Source organism: Notechis scutatus, chromosome Z, assembly GCF_049901735.1.
Source record: "Notechis scutatus isolate UNSWTSFEM ecotype Mainland chromosome Z, rNotScu1.2, whole genome shotgun sequence".
NCBI lineage: Eukaryota > Metazoa > Chordata > Lepidosauria > Squamata > Elapidae > Notechis > Notechis scutatus.
The window spans coordinates 81,196,596-81,218,383 of record NC_142025.1 but is presented as its reverse complement, the minus strand read 5'-3'; the positions used below and the strand labels follow the sequence as shown (position 1 = coordinate 81,218,383).

At 37.0% G+C, this 21,788-nt stretch overlaps 1 protein-coding gene across 9 annotated transcripts in view; it reads left to right on the top strand.

Annotated features, from left to right (window-relative positions):
* Positions 1–21,788, top strand: part of EPHA5 (EPH receptor A5) — a 195,331-nt gene that overhangs the window by 31,149 nt on the left and 142,394 nt on the right. For all 9 annotated transcript variants that reach the window (XM_087947072.1, XM_087947071.1, XM_087947073.1 and 6 more), the window contains exon 3: positions 2,399–3,062. In XM_087947072.1, the coding sequence (XP_087803198.1) occupies positions 2,399–3,062 (664 nt within the window). The remainder of the gene's footprint in view (positions 1–2,398; positions 3,063–21,788) is intronic.

Genomic DNA, 21,788 nt, shown 5'->3' with positions numbered 1-21,788 from the left:
TGAATGAACTGTTTTAAATTGAGAACGATCTGTAGTGTATATCTGGAAAATCATTTCCTTCTGAACATCTTGAATAATTAATTAATTAGATTATGAATTTTGCAGCATTATCATGTAGCTTGATCTATGGAAGAAAATCAGAATATCCTTCCAAAAATATATTTAGTACACTGTCAACTTTTCTGCCATCTTTATAAGATTGTTTATTTGGACCTGTGAAGATTTTCTCCCCAATGTTTATTAAGTTTCTCTTTAAGAAAGGAGACCAAAAAAAAAAAAGGACTTTACCAAAATGTTGGTGACAGAAAGACAGAATATTTGCCACTTTTGTATAGATATTGGTTCAGATAAAGACAAAGTCTGAAGGAAAGCTGAAATCACAAGGAAAACATCTGTAGCTCCTTTCGTTGTAACTATAATTTTCTCTTATGATTGTGTTCAGACTTACATGGCCAGCTTTGAAATGTCTGTCCTTTCTCTTGATGTACATGAAAGAGATAAATTTTGATTGTGCTAGCCATCATCCCTGCTTGAAAGGGGTTGATATAGAGGAAACTAACAGAATGTAAAAGAGGTGGCTGCTATTGATCTGGTTATAATGAGAGATTGAAAGGACAGAGTGATGCTAGTGTGATTGGTAAATATAAGAAAAAGATTTTTAATAATTATAAAATGTCACTTTTTAAATAGCAGAACGGTTGTATGACAGTGAATATAAACGAGAATGTATTCCAATTTCAAAGATAGAGTTGGATCTAATGTTCAATGTGCCATGTTGGAAAGGGCTATATTCTTTTAAGCAGTAGGACCAAATATTTTTGATTGAAAAAGTTGTTTTGTCAAATAAGTATAGGTCTGAGCTTCTGCAGTTTCTTGAGATTTTAACCATATATTTTATCTACAATAGTTCCCTTAGTACTGTAGATGAAACACTTTCCTTAGTATTATTGTATTTTTTCTTAGCATTTTTGGTATCAGAAATCATTTTAGTCATGTTTTCCAGAGGCGGTTTCTTCAGTTTGAATGGCATTGTAGGACACCATGTAACCTTCAAATTGTAATATATTTGAATATTGTTCTAAGTAACACTGCTTACCTATTCCAGAGAAAATCAGGTAGGCAAGTCCAGATCTGAACTTGGACAATGGGATTCTCTTCAGCCAAGATACACAGTTAAGTAATTTATTGGATATGGCCTTTCTCATATTTATGACCAAAGCATAACTATGTACTGATGTAAAATTGACTAGGCCTCTAGTCCTGTGATAACATGAATTCATATTCACAATGGATATTTGTTTTGTGGGTGTCTTAATATTCACACTTCAAGAAAATCCAGACTTGCATCAAATGCACTAAAAACAGGACAAAAGAGTTGATGTCATTATTTGAAAATGTAGATAGAAGACAAAACTATCCAATCAATCATAAATTGAATGAACTAGCCAGGGGTGGCTCAATGGCTTGTCGATCAGAAAGGTCGGTAGTTCGGCGGTTTGAATCCCTAGCGCTGCATAAGTGACATTACTTGTCACAGCTTCTGCCAATCTAGCAGTTCGAAAGCATGAAAAAATGCAAGTAGAAAAATAGGTATCACTTTGGTGGGAAGGTAATAGTGTTCTGTGTGCCTTCAACATTTAGTCATGCCGGCCACATGACTACAGAGACGTCTTTGGACAGCGCTTACTCTTCGGCTTTGTAACAGAGATGAGTACCGCCCCCTAGAGCCAGAAACAACTAGCACGTATGTGCGAGAGGAACCTTTATCTTTAAGCCACCAGGCCTAGGAAAAGATTTATTTTAAAAATATTTTACCTTTTACTTTGAAGTGTATATAGTACAGTAATTCATTTAAAATGCTTACCATTAAATGGGAAAATATGAGGATCAGTTTATATATTTGTCTTCTAACCAAGTGCTTCAGCTGTGGCAATTTTTTCCATTTAGGAGTGCCTTATTTTCAAAGCAAACACATTTTCTGTTTTCAAAATTGTTTCTAGGTGTTCTGCTTTGAAAAGAGTCTATATATACAGTACTGTAGTTCTCACAATTACAACACAATTGAGTCTAACATTGCTGTTGCTAAGCAAAATAGTTGTTAAGTGAGTTTTGCCCTATTTTACAATCTTGTTACTTGTCACAAAAATCTAACATATCAATAATTAGAAAACAAAGCTTAGGGAGAACAGTGCAAGATCTGATTTTTTTAGCTGCTATGGACAACTTATGGAGAAAAATATTACTTCAGTATTTAAAGGTATAGATAAAGGTACTTTTAATTTTTTGATTATACTTGCCTCCAAATACGATCAAATGTAGAATTGTGGGCGTTTGCAATCTGATTTTTAAAATTGCTTTCTGTTTTCTGTTTCTTTCTCCCTTCCCCCTCTTTGTCTAGTGGGAAGAAATTGGTGAGGTGGATGAAAATTATGCACCAATCCACACATATCAAGTGTGTAGAGTGATGGAACAGAGTCAGAATAATTGGCTTTTGACAAGCTGGATCTCTAACAAAGGAGCCTCTCGGATCTTCATTGAACTAAAATTTACCCTTAGAGACTGTAACAGCCTTCCAGGAGGTCTTGGAACTTGCAAAGAGACTTTTAATATGTATTACTTTGAATCTGATTATGAAGATGGGAGGAATGTGAAAGAAAACCAATACATCAAGATTGATACCATTGCAGCAGATGAGAGTTTTACAGAATTAGATCTTGGAGATAGAGTCATGAAGCTAAATACGGAGGTGAGAGATGTTGGACCTCTAACCAAAAAGGGATTTTACCTTGCTTTCCAAGATGTGGGTGCCTGCATTGCACTGGTATCTGTCCGGGTCTATTATAAAAAGTGTCCGCTGGTGATACGAAACCTTGCCATCTTTCCTGACACCATCACTGGAGCTGATTCTTCACAGCTACTAGAAGTCTTAGGATCATGCGTGAACAATTCAATGACTGATGAACCCCCAAGAATGCATTGCAGTGCTGAAGGGGAATGGCTGGTGCCTATTGGAAAATGCATATGTAAGGCAGGATATGAAGAGAAGAACAGCACCTGCCAGGGTAAGGATTTTATGCCAGAAATGGTTTTATTGATCTGTTTGGAAGATAAATATTAATGTGTGTGTGTGTGTGTGTGTGTACACACAAACATACATACAGAATGAGAACATCCTATAATAAAGGATGTCAGCCTTTATGGCAGTTTCTCACATAAATATGTGTTCTCACAGTACCATAGATAAAGCATTAATTGCTACTTCTAGCAGCTGGGGTACTTCTCACTCAGCCATGCTTATGCAGTTTATAAAGCTGTTCTCTGCAACTTAGCTCATTAAACTGCATATGGGAAGGATGGACCAACGTAATATTCTAGATTAAAACTTGTCATATCCCTTCTGAATTAATGTGTACCTGTGAGAAGGAATAAAAATTTGTGAAATAATGAGTGATTGATTTGAATGAATGAGGCGGAATTGTGCTTTCTCCCTTTCCTTTTTTTGCTCAGTTTTGCTCCCTTTCTTATATGGCTATAAAGGATTTATAGTGGCCAATATTGTCCTAAATCCAAAAAGAACTTCCGTCATTCCCTGTTTTTGACTGGAGGCATTTTAAAAATTCAGACACCATAATACAAAAGTAATGATGTAGACCAGATGCGTCATACACTGGCTACACCCACTCCTAGTTTAGTGAAGAGGAAAAATTGTGATACATCACCTGACGACGTGTTGTCCTGAGTTTGACACCCATGAGGGTGTACATATATCTACAAAACTGGCCTAAATTGTTTTATAATTCATAAATTATAAAATTATAAAAAATCTTCCTTTCTTAATTGATGGGGTAGGCATGTAGACATCAATGCAAATTTAAAGACATTTATTGCATTATGATATAAAAATACAAATGTATGGACACATGGTTTCAGATTTCTGTAAATTAATGTTTTCTACTATCAGCAAAATGATCTCTAACTTCATTAACTGTGGGTTTTCTATGTAAAGACTATGTAAGTATTTGCAGAAAAATTCTATTAATTGTCAGTAAGGTATCTGTGTTCTTGCGGATATCTTTGAAATATCTAATCCAAAGACAATATAATTTCAAAAATATTTTTATTACGCTACATTTTGTATGAATGGTTTTTACAATTTTCTTTGAAGTTGTCCAAAATAACAGAATTTAATTTGGTTCAATAATAATACCATAAGTCTACTTTTCTTTGTTGCTCTATTAATATTATATCCCCAGAGAGCAAAGAGCTTTTGCAATGGCAGTTAAAAACAACATTTTGCATAAGATGCATTCTTTTGGATATGTGAAGAATTATGGTTTGCAATTGCTTAAAAAAAGTAGATGACACCCCTTTTGGATATTTGAAAAAAACAAAAACAGTTTACTTTAGTTTACTTTACTTTATTGTCATTGCACCTTGTACAATGAAATCAAACACCATCTTCAGTGCACATCATGACCATGAAAATAAACACAAACATACATCCTTCACCCTCTACACATTGAACCAAAAAACTCCCAACACCACACCAACACTATACAGCAGAATTCAAAAGAGCTACTGCCCTGGGATAGAAGCTGTTTTTCAACCTATTTGTCCTTGTTTTTATTATTCTGTACTGTCTGCCAGATGGTAATAGTTCAAAAAAAGGGTTCCTAGGATGAGACGGATCTTTGAGAATGTTTTGAACATTCTTAAGGCAGCGGGAACTATAAAGTTCTCCCAAAGAGGGGAGAGACAACTAATGATCTTCTAGGCAATGACGTTAACCCTCTGGAGTGCTTTCCTATCTGCCACTGTGCAATTGGCAAACCATACAGAGGTGCAGTAAGTTAAAATATTCTCTATTGTGCAGCAGTAGAAGGCAGGGGTGGGATTCTACCAGTTCGCACCTATTCGCCAGAACCGGTTGTTAACATTCTAAGCAGTTCGGAGAACCGGTTGTTAGAAGAAATTACTGGCCTAATCCTGTAAGGAAGGCAGAAAGAAACATTCTGGTGTTGCTTATGGAAACTGCCTCTCCGTTAACCCTTATTACATTCTTGGCAGGACTAGTATCCTGTCTCAGGAACTTCTCTGGAGTTATTTTTTTCCTCCTTTGCTGGTACTTTGCTTGTTTGGAGTGCCCATTCAAAGTTACAATGGCACTGAAAAAAGTGACTTATGACCATTTTTCACACTTACGACTGTTGCAGCATCCCCACAGTCATGAGAGGCCAGGCGAGGAGATGCGTGCCTCGATGTGAGTGATATTGAGTTGGCCATGCCCAGCCAATAACATGACCACCAAGCCACATCCACCCGGTCACATGACCACCAAGCCACACCTACCAATTAAGCCATGCCCACAGAACCGGTTGTTAAAAAAATTGAATCCCATCCCTGGTAGAAGGTCACAACAATTTTTCATTCAGTTGTTATTTTCTGAGAAGTTTCAGGTAGTATAATCTCTGCTGGGCCCTTTTGACCAGTCCTGCAATATGAGCACCCCAGGTCAGGTCCTTTTTTATGGTAACACCCAGAAACTTAAAACTGGCCACTTGCTCCACTCAGTCTCCATTGATAAGCAAAGGCTGGATGTCTGATCTGTTCCTTCTGTACTCCACTACAAGCGCCTTGGTCTTATTGGTGTTGAGAACCAAATTATTGTCTCCACATCACGAAAGCAACTGGTCCACCTCATCTTGGTAGGCAGACTCCTCCGCTCTGGAGATGAGTCCCACCAGTAGTAGTTTATACAGCAATGCTTTTTAAAAGAAGTATGTTTAACATTTTGCATCATATTCTTTGATTTTTGTTGTATAAACAGTAAAATATTATATTATGCCATTTTCTTCCTGGCTTGCATTAAAATTTGTTTCTCCTTATGGCTAACTTAATGTGTATTAAGGTATTCCTAGCCAGATTTAAAATAATCATAGTTAATGAATAAGGCATGTTGCCAGGAAGAATGGCAAAGTATAAGCTAATAAGGTTGCTAAGATGTGCCTCAAAAATAAGCAAGCATTATTAATGACAATATCTGATCAATTATAGATTAGATGATTGCATGTTCATGCTTTCTGAATTGCTTAAATTTCTTCTAAATTATGATACTACTGGATACTAATATCATATGAATTGCCTCTTAGACTGGTATGCGTAAGTTTTAATAGCAAGCAAGGTATTCATTAAAATTCATCCTTTAGTGTTGATTGTGGGGAATAGTCTGAGATTTGGTTTACATACAATAGATTGATTGATATTGATTTATAATCTTACAATAGATTGTAGTTGATTTACAAGGCTAGTGAAAGCTCCAGTCAAATCTTATCAACAGATTCACTCTGAAAACATAACACAATAATAATTGAAAGTTTATATTAGTAATGCATCAATGTTAGCAGTAATGCAAAACAGAAGTTGCTTTATAACATTTTACATGTGATGAAGAGGATATAAAATATAAGCTCTAACCTTTTTACTAGGTTAGATTTTTAAAACCTTTTTTTTAATAAATGGTGTTGAAATTCTTGCTAATCCTCATGAACATATGGCAGCAATTATAGTCTTTTTTTTTGGCTAAAACTGTTAAATGATAGTGATGTGTTCAATCCATCATCTTGTTGACAGTGTATTTAGAACAGGAAGCTGGACAAATTCTATGATTCAAGTCAGTCCATGTGGCATGGAGAAAATCTCATTATATGATTGACCTCTAATTTTTCACAGAGTAGGTCATCACATTGTGGTTGTTTAATGAAGAGAAAAAATGTATTTTACGCTTGTTTCCCATAGCAAACCACTTAAATTAGTATAACTTGCAATTCGATTTTGAACAGCAAGCAACTGTAACTAATTTAGGGAAGTATTAGTAATTATTGATATAAATTGTATTTTTAAAATAGAAATTAAAAATATTCAGGCATGTTGACTTGCTGTGGCTAAAATCAAGTAGAGTAGAGCTCTACTTTTATTTGCAAGATGATGCAGATTTTTATAGAATCAGAGTGAAAGTGACCCTAAAGCTCATCAAACCAGCATTCCTGATAGATGACCATCCAACCTCTCTTTATACACTTCCAGTGAAACAGAGTATACCACCTCCTAAAAAATGTCTGAATTATTGCCTTACTGCCTTCTTTGATAAAGTGGCTTAATTAGGAGATCAGGGAAATGCTGTGTACTGTATATAGTATACTTGGATTTCAGTACTGCTTTTGACAGAGTAGAACACAACCTTCTTGGTAAGATACAAGAATGTTTGATAGACAGTTCTATCACCAAATGGATGCATAATTGGCTGACCAACCACACTGAGTGTGTAATCTACATGGAGGGAAACACACAGTGGGATATCTCAAGAGTGTGTATTGCGACCAGTGCTCTTCAACATCTTTATAAAAGATCTAGATGAGGGGATAGAGGTACAGTTCATCAAATGTGCAGACATCACCAACACTTTCAAAGATAGACTCAAAATTCAGAAGGATCTTGACAGACTTGAATATTGGACCCGCTCCAACAAGATATAGTTCAGCGACAGAAAGATAGCCTCAAGATAATGAGAAATGATATTGAACTAGTGAGGCTACACTTTGAATACTGCATCCAATTCTGGTCACCATAATACATACAGATGTTGAGACTCTAGAACAAGGCTGTCAAACTTCTGGTCCATGGGTCGGATAAGTCACGTGCTGGCCATGTCCCACGCCCGGTTTAGTGAAGGTAAAATAAGTCTGTATACATCATGTGACACCACCGTGATGTGAGTTTGACATCCCTGCTCTAGAAAAAATGCAGAGAAAACCAACAAATATGATAAGGAGCCTAGAGTCAATTTGTACAAGGACAGCCTAAGGAAATTATGTTTAGCCTAAAGAAGAGAAAAATTAGGGGCGACATGATTGCTTTATTCCGGTGTTTGAAGGGCTGTCACAGAGAAGAGAGGATCAACTTATTCATCAAAACATCTGGATAAGAAGAGGCAGCACGGATGGAAGCTCGTTAAAGAGAAAGCCAACTTAGAAATAAGGAAAAATTTCCTGATAGTGGGAACAGTTAATTTATGAATAGTTTTCCTCCTGAAGTTATGAGTGCTCCATCACTGGAGGTTTTTAAGAAATGACTGGCAATGATTTGTCTGAGGTGGTATAGTGTGTCCTGTCTTCAGCAGGGGCTGGGCTAGAAGACCTCTAAGATCCCTTCCAACCTTCTGATTCTATTTTACTCCACTCCACTCTATTCCCCATTCCTATTGTTGCCTATGCCTGTTCTATATTCACTATTCTGTACAGGTAGTCCTCGACTTAACAACCATAACTAAGCCCAAAGTTTATCTTGCTAAGTGAGATATTTGTTAAGTAAGTTTTGCCCATTTTACAATTTTTCTTGCCACAGTTGTTAAGTGAATCACTTCATTTGTTCAATTAATTCATTAATTGCTGTGTTGTTTTTTTGGTGATGGGGCTAGCCCTCTGGAATATCCTACCACTAGAAATTTGTCTATTTTTCAAGTATCTTTATTCATTTTCAAAAATGGAAAATCAAAAAGATAAGCAGGGAATAAAAAATAATAATCTAGAAAGAAAGAATATAGAAGTGCAAAAGGCATCCTTGGCTTACAGCTGGTTACTCTTCAAAGTTACAACAGACACTCCCCCCAAAAGATACTTAAAGATCCAATTTCAAAGTTATGGCTGCTGCAGGTCCCTCCCTCCCTGTCTCTCCCACCCATCCTTCTGGTTCCACACAGACCTCAGCCTACTCCCAAGCTGGCCACTCAGCCACACAAAGGAGCCTAAAGCCGGTCAGCAGAAGTGACTGGTACACAGAGCGCAGATACAAGTCTACTTACAAGGCTACTTCCCATCAGCCACTCCAGGTTGCTCACAGGTCTCCGCCTGCTCTGAAGCTACTTAGCCATGCAAAGAAGTCTAAAATTGGTCAGTAGAAGCAACCAGGACACAAGGGCAGTTTCAGGACTACAAGGGATTTGCAGGACTCAACTTGCTCCTTGGCCAACTCCAGGATCCAGCAACAATATATACCTTTTTGTTTTTGCAGAGGAGTCCAGCCAATGTGAAGCAATGTGAGGTTCAGCTTTCTTACCAATGCTGCTGGCTTCATGGCAACCTCATATTATTCTCCCTTTGTTTGTGGTGTTTGTGGAACCCAATAGCCAAATCTGGCCTTAAGATTCTACCTCTGCATGTTCTCTCCAATAAGCAACCAAGTCAGAAGACCATTTAAGGGCAATTTATTTAGAGTGCTTTGATAATAAGTGCTATGAAAGTAGAGAGAGCCTGGAACAAAGCCTTGTTTTTCGTTTTATACTTAGCACAACAAAGAAAAGTTCAGAGAAAAAACTGATTGGAGAAAAGTGGTAAAATCAGGCACTCAATAATATTTAAGCATAATCATTGAAAAGAGCATTGTATTGAAATTAGGGGGAAAAATAAACCACTAGCATGGGAAAAAAGATCATGAATCTCTTTTTATAGCGTTCATTGTGAAAAGATACAATTTTAGCTAAGTTGAACCTTTGTAACATGCAAAGTTGAAAAAGAAAACCCTCTGTTATTTAGCTTGAGAAAGTTCTCATCTTGCTGTCAGAAAGTTACAGTGAGTTGGTTGCTAAAGCAGGAAACTTCTGCATCCCATTCTTACAAGGTTATGATCAAATGCAAAAAGTAAAAGAAAATAAAAAATAAAGCACATGTTGCTGGACAACAATAACAAGGCCCATGTTGCTTGGCCCTCAGGCCTCCTGTGATTGCTTAATCAGTACTCCAAACTGCTCCAATATTTTAACAAATATTGTTTTTAAAAACCCTTAATTCTTCAGACTAGTTGACATTTTGAAGTTTTATAGAAAATATATTGCTTCAAAATGTTTAGCAAAATTGATTGTTGATCCTATAATGGAAGAAAATCAGTGGCCGGAAGAGTTAAAGTCATATCCTTATATTGTGTTTTAATGCTATTTGGAACATATCCTGAAACAATCTGCGATCTCGTTAGTACTGTGGTGTGTGGTGAGTGCTGCTGTGTCTGTGTATACATATATATTCACAGAAATAAAAACAAATTCTTTAAATCGGTGCTTCCCAAACTTTTTCCTTTATTAACCCCAAAAAAACTTCCAAGAAAATCCTTATTTTGATTGAATTATAGTAATCCAAGGCCCTGAATCTACCCATGTTAGTAATAGAAGGAAGATTGCACCCTAAGGTATTGTAGAAAAACAGGTCAAGTTAGAGGTTTAAAAAAGTCTGTTTTAATTTATTCTTCTGGGATTTAATTGTGTAGCTTGGAAAAACATTGATGGAAAAATTCTGTACATGGAAAGTACTGTATCTAGAAATAGTACCAATGGAAATATTACTTGTCATTAATACCTTGGATGCATTTTTCCCCAGTTTAAATGGAAATGATGGGAAGAACAGTGCATTATTTTTAAACATCATGACCTGAAGTTCTTTATTAACTTTAATTATGCACTTTCCATAATATCCTCATCCAATTTGCTGCATTGTTGTCTGTTATATCCCTATATTTTAAGTTCAGCAGAAGGAATAGAATGAATTGTGATTATGGGAAATGCTATACATTCTAAATTCTAGCATAACATTTTAGCTGCCAGCTTAGTGAGGCTCTGTCTTCCTATCTTAGCTGCTGCTGAATTAATTGATAGTTAAACTGCATTGTGGTGGCACAATGTTTAGAATGCAGTAATTTCAGGCTAATTCTGCTGATTGTCAGCAGCTTGATTCTCATTGTACCAATCATGTGTACTAAAAAGGCAGATTCTACATGATTTGTTTATTATGATTTGATCTGTGTATCTTCATAAAAAGTGCTTGCTAATGTGACCTTAATGTGATCCTAACACATTTGAAGCAAAAGCTGTTCATCAGATTAATTTGTTTTATAACTTGCTATGTCTGAGGTAAATGTTTCCCTCGCACATACGTGCTAGTCATTTCTGACTCTAGGGGGCGGTGCTCATCTCCATTACAAAGCTGAAGAGCCAGCTTTGTCCGAAAAGTCTCTGTGGTCATGTGGCCAGCATGACTAAATACTGAAGGCACACGGAACATGGTTACCTTCCCACCATAGTTTCTTCTTGCATTTTTTACATGCTTTTGAACTGCTAGATTGGCAGAAGCTGGGACAAGTAATGGAGCTCACTTCGTTATGTGGTGCTAGGGATTTGAACTATGAATATTTCAATACAGGTATTGATGAATATTTCAATACAGGTAGACATATGCTATGTCTACCTGTATTGAAATATTAATTTTAGAAGGTTAACATTGCCTAACTTGATGCCCTAAAAATGAGTGTGGTTTTGTTTCCTTTTATTTGTTTTTTCCCCCCATAACTTTCTCTAACATAACAGGCTTGGTGGGTAACTGGCTTAATGATGGTTTTTGTTCTAGTAGTTTGAGTCCTAGAATTGCATGGCGTGATGAGCTCCCATCACTCACCTCAGCTTCTGTCCACTAGCAATTCGAAAGCATGTTTTATGCAAGTAAATAAACAGATAATACTTCAATGGGGAGACAGGTTGGTGTGCCTGCAGTCAGATTCCAACAGACTCCGAACCTTCCTGATTGCAACACCCATTTAAAAGGTGGCTGTGAAAAGGGAGGGTCTTTGGGTCTCTGCCACACATGCATGGGATGGTGGTGCACATGCACGGGGGATGCACACCCATATGTGGGGATGCACACGCATTACAGTTTGGGGATGACGCACACACACGTGCTTTGGGCACTCGGTTAGCCATCACTTTGCAGTTTAACAACATACTGCAAAGAGGTTAAATTGAAGAGTGGCTAATATCTGGCACCTACCAATGAAAGATCCAGCAAAAAAGGCAGCACCAAGCGGAATGGGATGACTCACACAAAACAAGATTTGGGAAGAACTGGGCTTGGTCGGCCCTTGTGGACTGTGGGGTTGGCCCTTGAGGCTTAGAAGGAGCTGGGCGTGCAGAGGAGCTGAGTAAGAGGGTTGGGGCCAGCAGAGACACCTGTGCTTATCACTTTTTATAAATAACAAGGTGGTGAATATACATGCAGCATTTTCCTCTTAATACATTCTGCAAATATCTTGTAAATTAATAAAGAGATAATGAATCAGCATATCAGGAATTTGCACTCAAGTTTGGTTACAGATATTCTGTACTATGTGGTAAGAGGAAAATGGCTCATTGGCTTCCTTAGGATTATATATAATCCTGTTTTTTAAAAAAATCATCTAACTTGAGACAGGAACAATAAAATCAATAGCAGTTTTATCCTTTGTTTTCCTGATACTATCATTGGAAGATTTTCATATTAGTTCCAGGTTTTTACTGGATGAATGCAATTTGGGGAGGCTTGAAATAAAAGGTTAAGGATAGATCACTATGGAAAAAAATGTATGTGATTCCTAGGAGTCAAAAACCACGATGCACATAAACAATTAATAATCAATCCATGTTATTGCCACTGAAGAATTCACTAATATTATAGAGGATCTAAAAAGTCTATACACCACTAAAAGATTTTAGTTTGGTTTTCAATTGAATTATATAGTTGATATGTTATATTAAAAGTGGAAAATATTCTGAAATGATTTATGTTGGCCTGATTTTTTTTTACATCTCAAAAACCTGACATTTTAACAAGGGTTTATAGACTTTTTATATTGCCTGTATAGGCAAAATGTGTCACTTAGCATAGTGAACTGGTTTTCTTTGGCCTCCATTTGCCTTATTGATTTTTATATTCCCTGTAACAAACTTCTGTCAATACATTTAATTTTATTGGGTTATGCATAATATATACCATTTTTAAATAAAAAGGGGTGTTTGTATATATGCTGTTCCTAGATTCTTACACAACACTGCTGGATAACCTCCATCAACCCTAGATAAAATTTGCTGCTTGTTTTTTTTTATTTAAAGTATGTTCTGTATTACTTAGAATAGCTTATCACCATAGAGCTAACTATTTTGAGATTGCCTTTCTGAAAATCTAACAGGTCAAAACCTACTAAGCAAAGTGGATATTGAAATCCCGAAGTTCCATAAGCCTAGGATAAATTGTCAGCAACTCTGGTATATTTACCAACTTAAATACACTCTTAGTCAGCAGTGTGCTGATAAATATTTAACAGCTCTGCCAACTCCATTGTCACCATGGCAGTGCTAGCCACCAAACAGCTGATTGCAGGGTTTAGCTTTGCTTTCATTCAGCTTAGAAAATTAGTAAAATTTAGCACTTGGCCCTTATAAGGAAGTATGAATTGGCTTCAGCACATCACTGCTCTTATCCTATTAGACATCATGGTAGGCAATATAGTAACAGGATCCTCAATGTATTCTTGGTTTCAAAAGTGAATTGTACACACTCAATATGAACTAGCTTTTTCACAGTTTTCCTTGTAGAGAAGATTCTGTTCATATGAAATGCAGCTTTATCACTTTTTTGTCATTTTCCTCTTATGTAGGGTAGAATAATTGGGCAGGTGACGCTTATCCTGTGTTGGTTTACCTACTTTCCCCAATTAAGTCCAGACCTACTAATAGTAACTGTAATAATAATTGTAATATTAACAGTAAAGTAATAACTAGCAGTCAGCATGGGTTTGTTAAAAACAGATCATGCCAAACCAATCTTATTTCATTCTTCAACATAGTGACTAAATTAGTAGACCAGCAAAATACTGTGGACATAATATATTTAGATTTCAGCAAGGCGTTTGACAAAGTTGACCACAACTTAATTCTTAGTAAGCTAGAAAAAATGGAATAGATAGCACCACCACTAAATGGACTCGCAACATGGCTGACAAACCGTACTCAACGAGTAGTCCTTAATGGGTGTAAGTCTATATGGAGGGAAGTAAGCAGTGGGATACCACAAGGATGCTGTCTTAGGCCCAGTACTCTTCAGTATCTTCATTAACAACTTAGATGAAGGAATAGAAGGGGAACTTACCAAATTTGCAGATGATACTAAGCTGGCAGGAACAGTTAACACCCAAGAAGACAGGCTCAAGATCCAGGTGGATCTTGACAAACTAGAACACTGGGCCGTATCTAACAAAATGAAATTCAATGTAGAGAAAAGTAAAGTCCTACACTTAGGCAAGAAAAACCAAAAGTACACATATAGACTGAGTGAAACCAGGCTCAATAGCAGTAACTGTGAGAGGGATCTTGGAGTCTTAGTGGACAAACCAGCTAAATATGAGCCAGCAGTGTGCAGCAGCCACCAAAAAAGCTAATGCAATCCTAAGTTACATTAACAGAGGGATACAATTGAGATCAAGTGAGGTACTAATACCACTCTATAAAGCCTTAGTAAGACCACACCTAGAGTACTGCATCCAGTTTTGGTCACCACGTTATAAAAAAGATGTTGAGACTCTAGAAAAGTGCAGAGAAGAGCAACCAGGATGATTAGGGGACTGGAGACTAAGGCATATGAAGAACAGTTACAGGAACTGGGCATGGCTAGTCTAGTGAAGAGAAGGACCAGGGGAGACACGATAGCAGTCTTCCAATATTTGAGTGGCTGCCACAGAGGAAGGGGTCAAGCTATTTTCTAAAGCACCTGTAGGCCAGACAAGGAACAATGGATGGAAAGTGAACAAGGAGAGATTTAACCTGGGAGTAAGGAGAAACTTTCTGACAGTGAGAACAATCAACCAATGGAACAGCTTCCCCTCGGAAGTTGTGGGAGCGTCATCACTTGAGACCTCCAAGAAGAGATTGGACTGCCATTTGTCAGAAATGATGTAGGGTCTCCCGCTTGGGCAGGGGGTTGGACTAGATGACCTATAAAGTCTCTTCCAGCTCTGATTATCTGTTATCTGTTAACAGTAACAGTAATAGCAATTGGTAGGTGCTATTTTACTTTGCTTTATTTTGAATCAGGTTTGAGATATAGAGGATAAATTCCAAATTATTCAAGAAATTAGAACCACTTTCAAGACCTACAGGATATCAGAAAGAAAGAGAAATATTTTTAAACATCTAATCTCTTTTCTTCTATCATAAGAAGAGAGATTACCAATATGCAAAGTCTACTGTCAGGTATTTTGGAGAATAGGCCAACCCCCTCTTCTTGTGAGAGACTTCTCTTTGTTAGATTAAACTTACCCAGTTCCCACAGTTGTTTATCATACATTTTAGCCTCCATTCTGCTAATTGTCTTTGTTGATCTTCTTTGGACTCTTCCTAGAGTCTCAACATCTTTTTTGTATTGTGGTGATCATAACTGGACACAATATTCCAGGTGTAGTCTTACTGGTGCAGTATAAAACTGTACTAGCATTTCATATGATCTTGAAACTCTCTTTGTTTGTGCATTGTACAACTGCAGAAGTTGGATAGACCATCCTCTGGATTCAGGCCCCATCAATAACTGTCTTCATATTAAAGTTTATTGCCCTTTTCTTTTTCTCTTAAGGATTGAGAGCTATTTGTTACTCAGAAGAAAAAGTGACTGACACACGTGAATTATTAATCTAGAAATTCTGGTTTCAAACATTGTTTCGTTCCTTGCCAGCTCTTGACTTCATTCATTCATTCATCACTTCAATCAAGATGAATTAAAGCCAAGTTCAAAAGCCAATTCAATTTTAGCTTATCAAAAACCTGTTATCTGCTGCAGAGGCTTTCAGGAAAGCCTTGCCTGCTGCAGAAGAAGTTCCTGAAGCCTCTGACAGTGAAAAGGAGGCTGGAGGCGACGTGCACATCTGTGGTTAGTCAGTGGACATCCCCTGAAAATAAGACCTGGTGCCTTTTTTGGTGGAAAATAATATAAGACAGGGTCTTATTTTGGGGGAAACGCAGTATTTGCAAACTATTGACCTGTGCTCTATACAATATCTTAATGACAAAATAGTTAACAGGAAGAACAATAATAAGAAAAAGAGTAAGATTAGAATTCAAAACCTCTGTTAACAAACTGTTATTGTAATCAACTTGTAGAAAATTTACCATGGCATCTTATCTTTCCCAAAAATTAAGAGTAATTTATTCTGGATCAAATATCCATTTCTTATCAATTGTTATCTGGTTAAATATAATATATTCAACCTTCACATCCGATCTATCTTCCCAACAAAGTGCAGATAAAAATGGTTTACAATTAAGAGTAATAAATCTATTTGCCAATCTGTCCCAGTTCTCCTAAGAAAAACCAATTTGTCACTTCTCCATGTCAGGCTTTTGCTACTATAAACAAATACAGACTTGAAGTTTAGAGAGATGTATGGAATCAACTCATTTCTCTATCTGCACAATCAATATCTCTTTGATGTACAGCTTTCAAATCAGATACCCCAAAATTACCTGTGTCTGAATATTTTTCCACGAACATTATCATCTCATTAAAAAAGCTTTCAACTAAAAGTTGCATGTTGCCAAAAGATAATTTCTCAGATTTCAGCCACTGCTTGTCTGAAATCTGAAACATTATTGAACTATGAAGCTTAACCACAGTATAAAGAAGCTGAAGCAGAAGGAAACAGGAAAGGTATTTTCTCATATTTCAATCCAGTATTAAAATTAAAATTAAAACATGAATTCCAGTTAAAGTTCAGCAGGGGGTTGAACTGATTATCTAATGTAATATGGACTGCCAGTGGTGCCTTTCTGGATTCTACATAAGACAAACAGTACCAGCTTTGTGCAATAGAATGAATAGATATGAATAGATGACTAGATGCATTACAACAACGTTTCAAGCAAAACGGCTATAAGTTGCTAATAAGCACATACATTATTTGAAAACTTTGAACTCTGAGCACAAGGAAAGGGGAAATTATTTTGCTTCATTCATGTCAACATCTTTTCAGCAGAAAGTTTTCCTTAGTAAAGACAAATGATGCCTAGGCAAAGGTGAATATTTTAATCTCTAGATACAATAATGTTTTTAATGAGACTTTTGGACAGCAGTATTTAAGAACAATTAATTTGTTGTCAGTTATATTAAACTTCAGTACACCTTGTCAGTTCAAAAAATTCAAGCAGAATATATGCAATTTGATAATAGAAAATGCATCAATGTAGCAGGTACATGCAATCAGTTTGGATAATTGTACAATCTTGTGAGCACTTCAGGTACAGTATAATCTCATAACAAGATATTGTGTTTTTCAGGTAAGGGTATTCTCTGTACTTGACTTCCATGACACTGAAAATATTTACAGCTCACTGTTAAAGTAGTTTGAACATAAAAATGAAAGCTGCCTTTAATTTAACTGGTTTTATTATTTAAAAAATCTCTGCAATGAACTTAATCAATCTTTGCTTCCAAAGGTATGCCATAGACAGATTTAAAAAAGAATTGGGTTAATTCACAGAGAATGATTGTTTTTAATTGTAGAAATTTTAAACGAATACTGACATAAAATGCATATATCCAAAGTAACCTTTAGAATTTCTCTGCCTAATATTGTGTCGAGTGAAGTGAGACAGGTGCCTATAAGAGAAAGCTGTTCTTATTATATGAACCCTGCTCACAGCCAGAAAAGAAGTAACGGAGGGAGGGAGTGGGTTGGAATGAAAAAGAGGGGGTAATGGAATTCAAGAGTACGTTCCAAGGTCATCTGCTGGGAAAGTCCACCAGAGTCTGATCCCTAAACAAACTGAACGTAATTGATTGGACAGAATAAAGAGACAACAGGAGGGCCAGGGAAAAGGGAAATGTTTAACCATTATTTGTGCATGAAATGTTAGAATTGGCTTCGCTACTTCCGTATCCATGTCAGCTTACTAATTGTACTCTTGGCAACAAAGAATGTCCCAGGAATAGTTATTTGCTGTATGCACTGAGTGGGACAGTTGACATTAAGCCAATTCTCACAGCAATAATTTGCCTGGACCTCACCAGTTGTCAATTCCATCATCCCCTCCAAGCAAGTAGCTGCACCAGCCCTCATGGGACAGCAGCAAACCTCACCAACACCAGTAGCTGAAGATGTAGTGCAAACTCTAAGAGGGGCTTTAGGCGAAGATGAATGGCTCCAGTAACATAGAAACAAGCTCTCGATGAGGTATATGTTGGCATGGATGGGGCCCAAGTTGTATATTCAGGTGAGCCAGCAAACCCTGGTGCTACAGTGCAGCCAAAAATGGCAGGTACTTTGGATTTGTGAACACTCTACCTGGTAAAATGACAGTTTTGGTTGCTACAAATGAAGAAGGTCATAAGAGACCTACGTAGCCACTGCCCAGTATGTGTATCAATGAAAAGCCTATCTAGAAGAGCACCAGGGCTGCAGCAAACTATGGCCAGCCCCTCAGTCTCCTGGAAGGAAATATCAAAGCAGGCAGCAAAGCAGGCAGGCCGGGCAAGGTAGTCCGCATGGGCAAGGGCAGCTAAGGGCGGTGGCGACCAGGGCTTGCCCTCAGTCACCCAGATCAAGCAGGGCAGCAGAAGGCAGGCAGCGATGGCTGGCTGGCTGGTTCTGCTGCTGCTGCATGTTGGAGTATATTCGGTCAGTCAAGCTGATCAGATCTTTCACAACATCACAAAGGTTACTCAGAATAGTTATTCTTCCCTCCTCTTCCAAAAGCTTGCCATCACCAATATCAAATAATAAGTTAGAAAACTCTTGTGCCCTCAAATCACATTGAAAGTGAACATGCATGTTAATTCTCAAGGACAGGAAGTTGACATTAGGCCATAAGATGGATGACTTGAGACAGGCCTTGACTTCATCTGCACGTGTCCTTCATGGCACAATAAGCAACCTCTGTATGAAGTCACCAGCCAAAAGTACCATAACTCCACCCATAAGACAGTTGCTGCCCCTAATGTCCTGCAGCATCCTGTTTAGAGCTCAGTACCTCTTTTGTGAGTCATGGTGCACTCATCCTACACAATAACTTTGGCTTCTCAAAGTACCTGAGCTATGTCACTCTGCTTAGAGATGTTACAAAGTGCAGACTCAGAATGATTCAGGTTGAGTGGTAACTTGAAGGCAGAGTGAGCCATCTTGCTTCCGTCGATCAAGATAGCTGCAATTCCTGAGGAAGCAACAGCAAAAGTGATATTCCTCCTGCCACTAATTTTGGCCAGCAACAAATTGATCAAGAATGTTTTGCCAGTGTCACCAGGAATGTCAAGAAAGAACAATTGCACAGAATCAGAAGCAACACGGTGCATTATTTAATTGATTTAATTTTGGAACATTCACAGCAACTGCTTCTGTCAGCTGAATGGTATTATAAGACAGTTTACTCCAGTATTGATGATTGCTGGCTCCTTGCTCTCGTGAAGGTGGTGGAAATCCGAACTGTAGGAGTATTTTACCTGACATGGATATGACAATATCCTCAAGAAGGATAAGACAATTTGTAAGCAATTTGGAGGACCAGTTGGGCATCTCCATACTCCCTCTCCATAAGGCAACTGGAAGTTGGAACAGAGTTCTTTTCAGGTGGGGAGGGGGATCAGAGTGTGCTAATTACTGTGTAAGAAATATTAATGAAATACTAATGATCTGATGTTCGTTTCAAAAAATCCTTTCTTAGTGAACATCTAACAGCCAAGAGGAACATACGTGCCAAATATCAAGTTTGTAGGCTTTGCAGTTCTGGAAATTTCACGATGAGTGAGTGGTATTTGGCTTTTATATATATATATAGATTGAGGAGTACTGGGCCTAAGATTGAATATTGTGGTACTATGCAATAGCAATAGCAGTGCTTTTACAGCCCTCCCTAAGAAGTTTACAGAGTCAGCATATATTGCCCCCAACAATCTGGGTCCTCATTTTACTGACCTCAGAAAAATGGAAGGCTGAGTCAACCTTGAGCCTGGTGAGATTCAAACTGTCAAATTGCAGGCAGCCAGCAGGCAGAAGTAGCCTGTACTACTTCATTCTAATCACTGCGCCACCATTAAGATGTAGTACCATTAAGGACTATTCATAGAGTTTAGTTTGTCAGCCAGTTACAAATCCATCTGGTGATGATGTTATCTATTCCACATTTTTTTTAGCTTACCAAGAAGTAGTATACTATGTCCACAGCATTTCGCTGGTCTACTAATTTAGCCTCTCACTAATACTCAAACAGACTTCAATTAAGGCAGATACATTCTCTGGAGTGCCCTAACAAATGAGTATGTAATCTGATAGTTCCTCTTTAACTAATTAATGAACCTTCTATCATTTAAGCCTACATCTTCAGCAAACAGCCGAAAGTCAACACCATACTCTAACCGCTCAACCTGAAAGATAGGAGTGATACATTTTATAGTGACTGGTTCAAAATTAGGCCTTAAGGACCTGCAAAATTAGCACAGTTGTCCAGATCTGAGATGCTTTGTTTCAAAAGGGGGCTTGCAGTTTCCTCTGTTATTTGAGATTGACTGGTGGAAAAATGTCAAGTCTAAGCAGGAATGAAATTTTGGGGCTTATACAGTCCATTTGAATTATACAAAAGAGGAGATAGATACTTGCAGGTTGAGCATATAATCTTCTACTTGTAGGACTAATTGGTTCATTGTTTGGATTAATTTGTCGAACTGGCTTGTATAGATAGTCTTCGACTTACTGTACAACAGTTCTTTTAATGACTATTCAAAGATACAATGGCACTGAAAAAAAGTGACTTATTAGTGGTTTTCACACTTACGAATGTTGCAGCATATCCATGGTCAGAATTAAAATGCTTGGCAATTGATTTATATTTATGATGTGGCAGTATCCTGGGGTCATGTGATCACCTTTTGTAACTTTCTGAGAAGCAAAGTCAATGGGGAAACCAGATTCACTTAACAACCATATTACTAACTTAACAACTGCTGTGAGTCACTTAACGACTGTGGCAAGAAAGGTTGTAAAATGCGGCAAAACTCACTTAACAAATGTCTTGCTTAGCAGCATAAATTTTAGGCTTAATTGTGGTTGTAATTCGAGAACTACCTGTAATTTGGTCTTGATATTAAAACCATGAAATGACGACATGACCCATGGTTAAGAAGAATTTAGAAGAGACTCTATAGCCATGGTTTAATTTTAGATTGAAGGATAGGTTCATTTCTTTCTTTCTTTTTCTAAAACTTTATTAAATTTAATAAAGTATAAAATACAAATCCTCCCCCAAAGTAAGAAGAATTTAAAACTAAGAAGGAGGGTAGGAAAAAAAGCAACATTCAGGAGAACAGACAAAAAGGGGAAAAGTTATAGATAAAAGTAACTTCCTACTTTTTAAAATTTGAATAAAAATCTAAAAAATCAGCAACCTTTGAACTAGAATAAATGATAGCAAACAGTATTTCTATCATAAACAAGTTGAATAATCAAAGCCCAAATTAATTTCTTTTGTTTTCAAGCAAAAAATAAATAAATCCAGGAATGATTTCTAAGTAGAAACACAGTGAGATAAGTTGCCATGTCTGCCAACTCCATTAATTTCACCATCCATTTTCTCATTACGAGTGTATGTGAGTCCTTTCACATATCAAAACATTCTCACAAAGAGAAGTTTTTTTCTTTTTTCTTTTTTTAAATATACTTTATTGATTTTACAGTTAAAATAGACCAACAACACATACATAAATGCAAGAGAGAAAAAGAAGATTAGAAAGAGAGAAAAAAATAGAAAGAAAAAGATAGAAAACAGTTAAAAACATTTTCATCTTCAACAGTTTGTGAGACCTCCTTTTTATCCTTATTTTATACTATATACACAATTAACCCTTACATATATCTGTATATCTCTACTATGATTTTATCATATCTTTTTTTTCAATCAGTTTTTTTCCCAA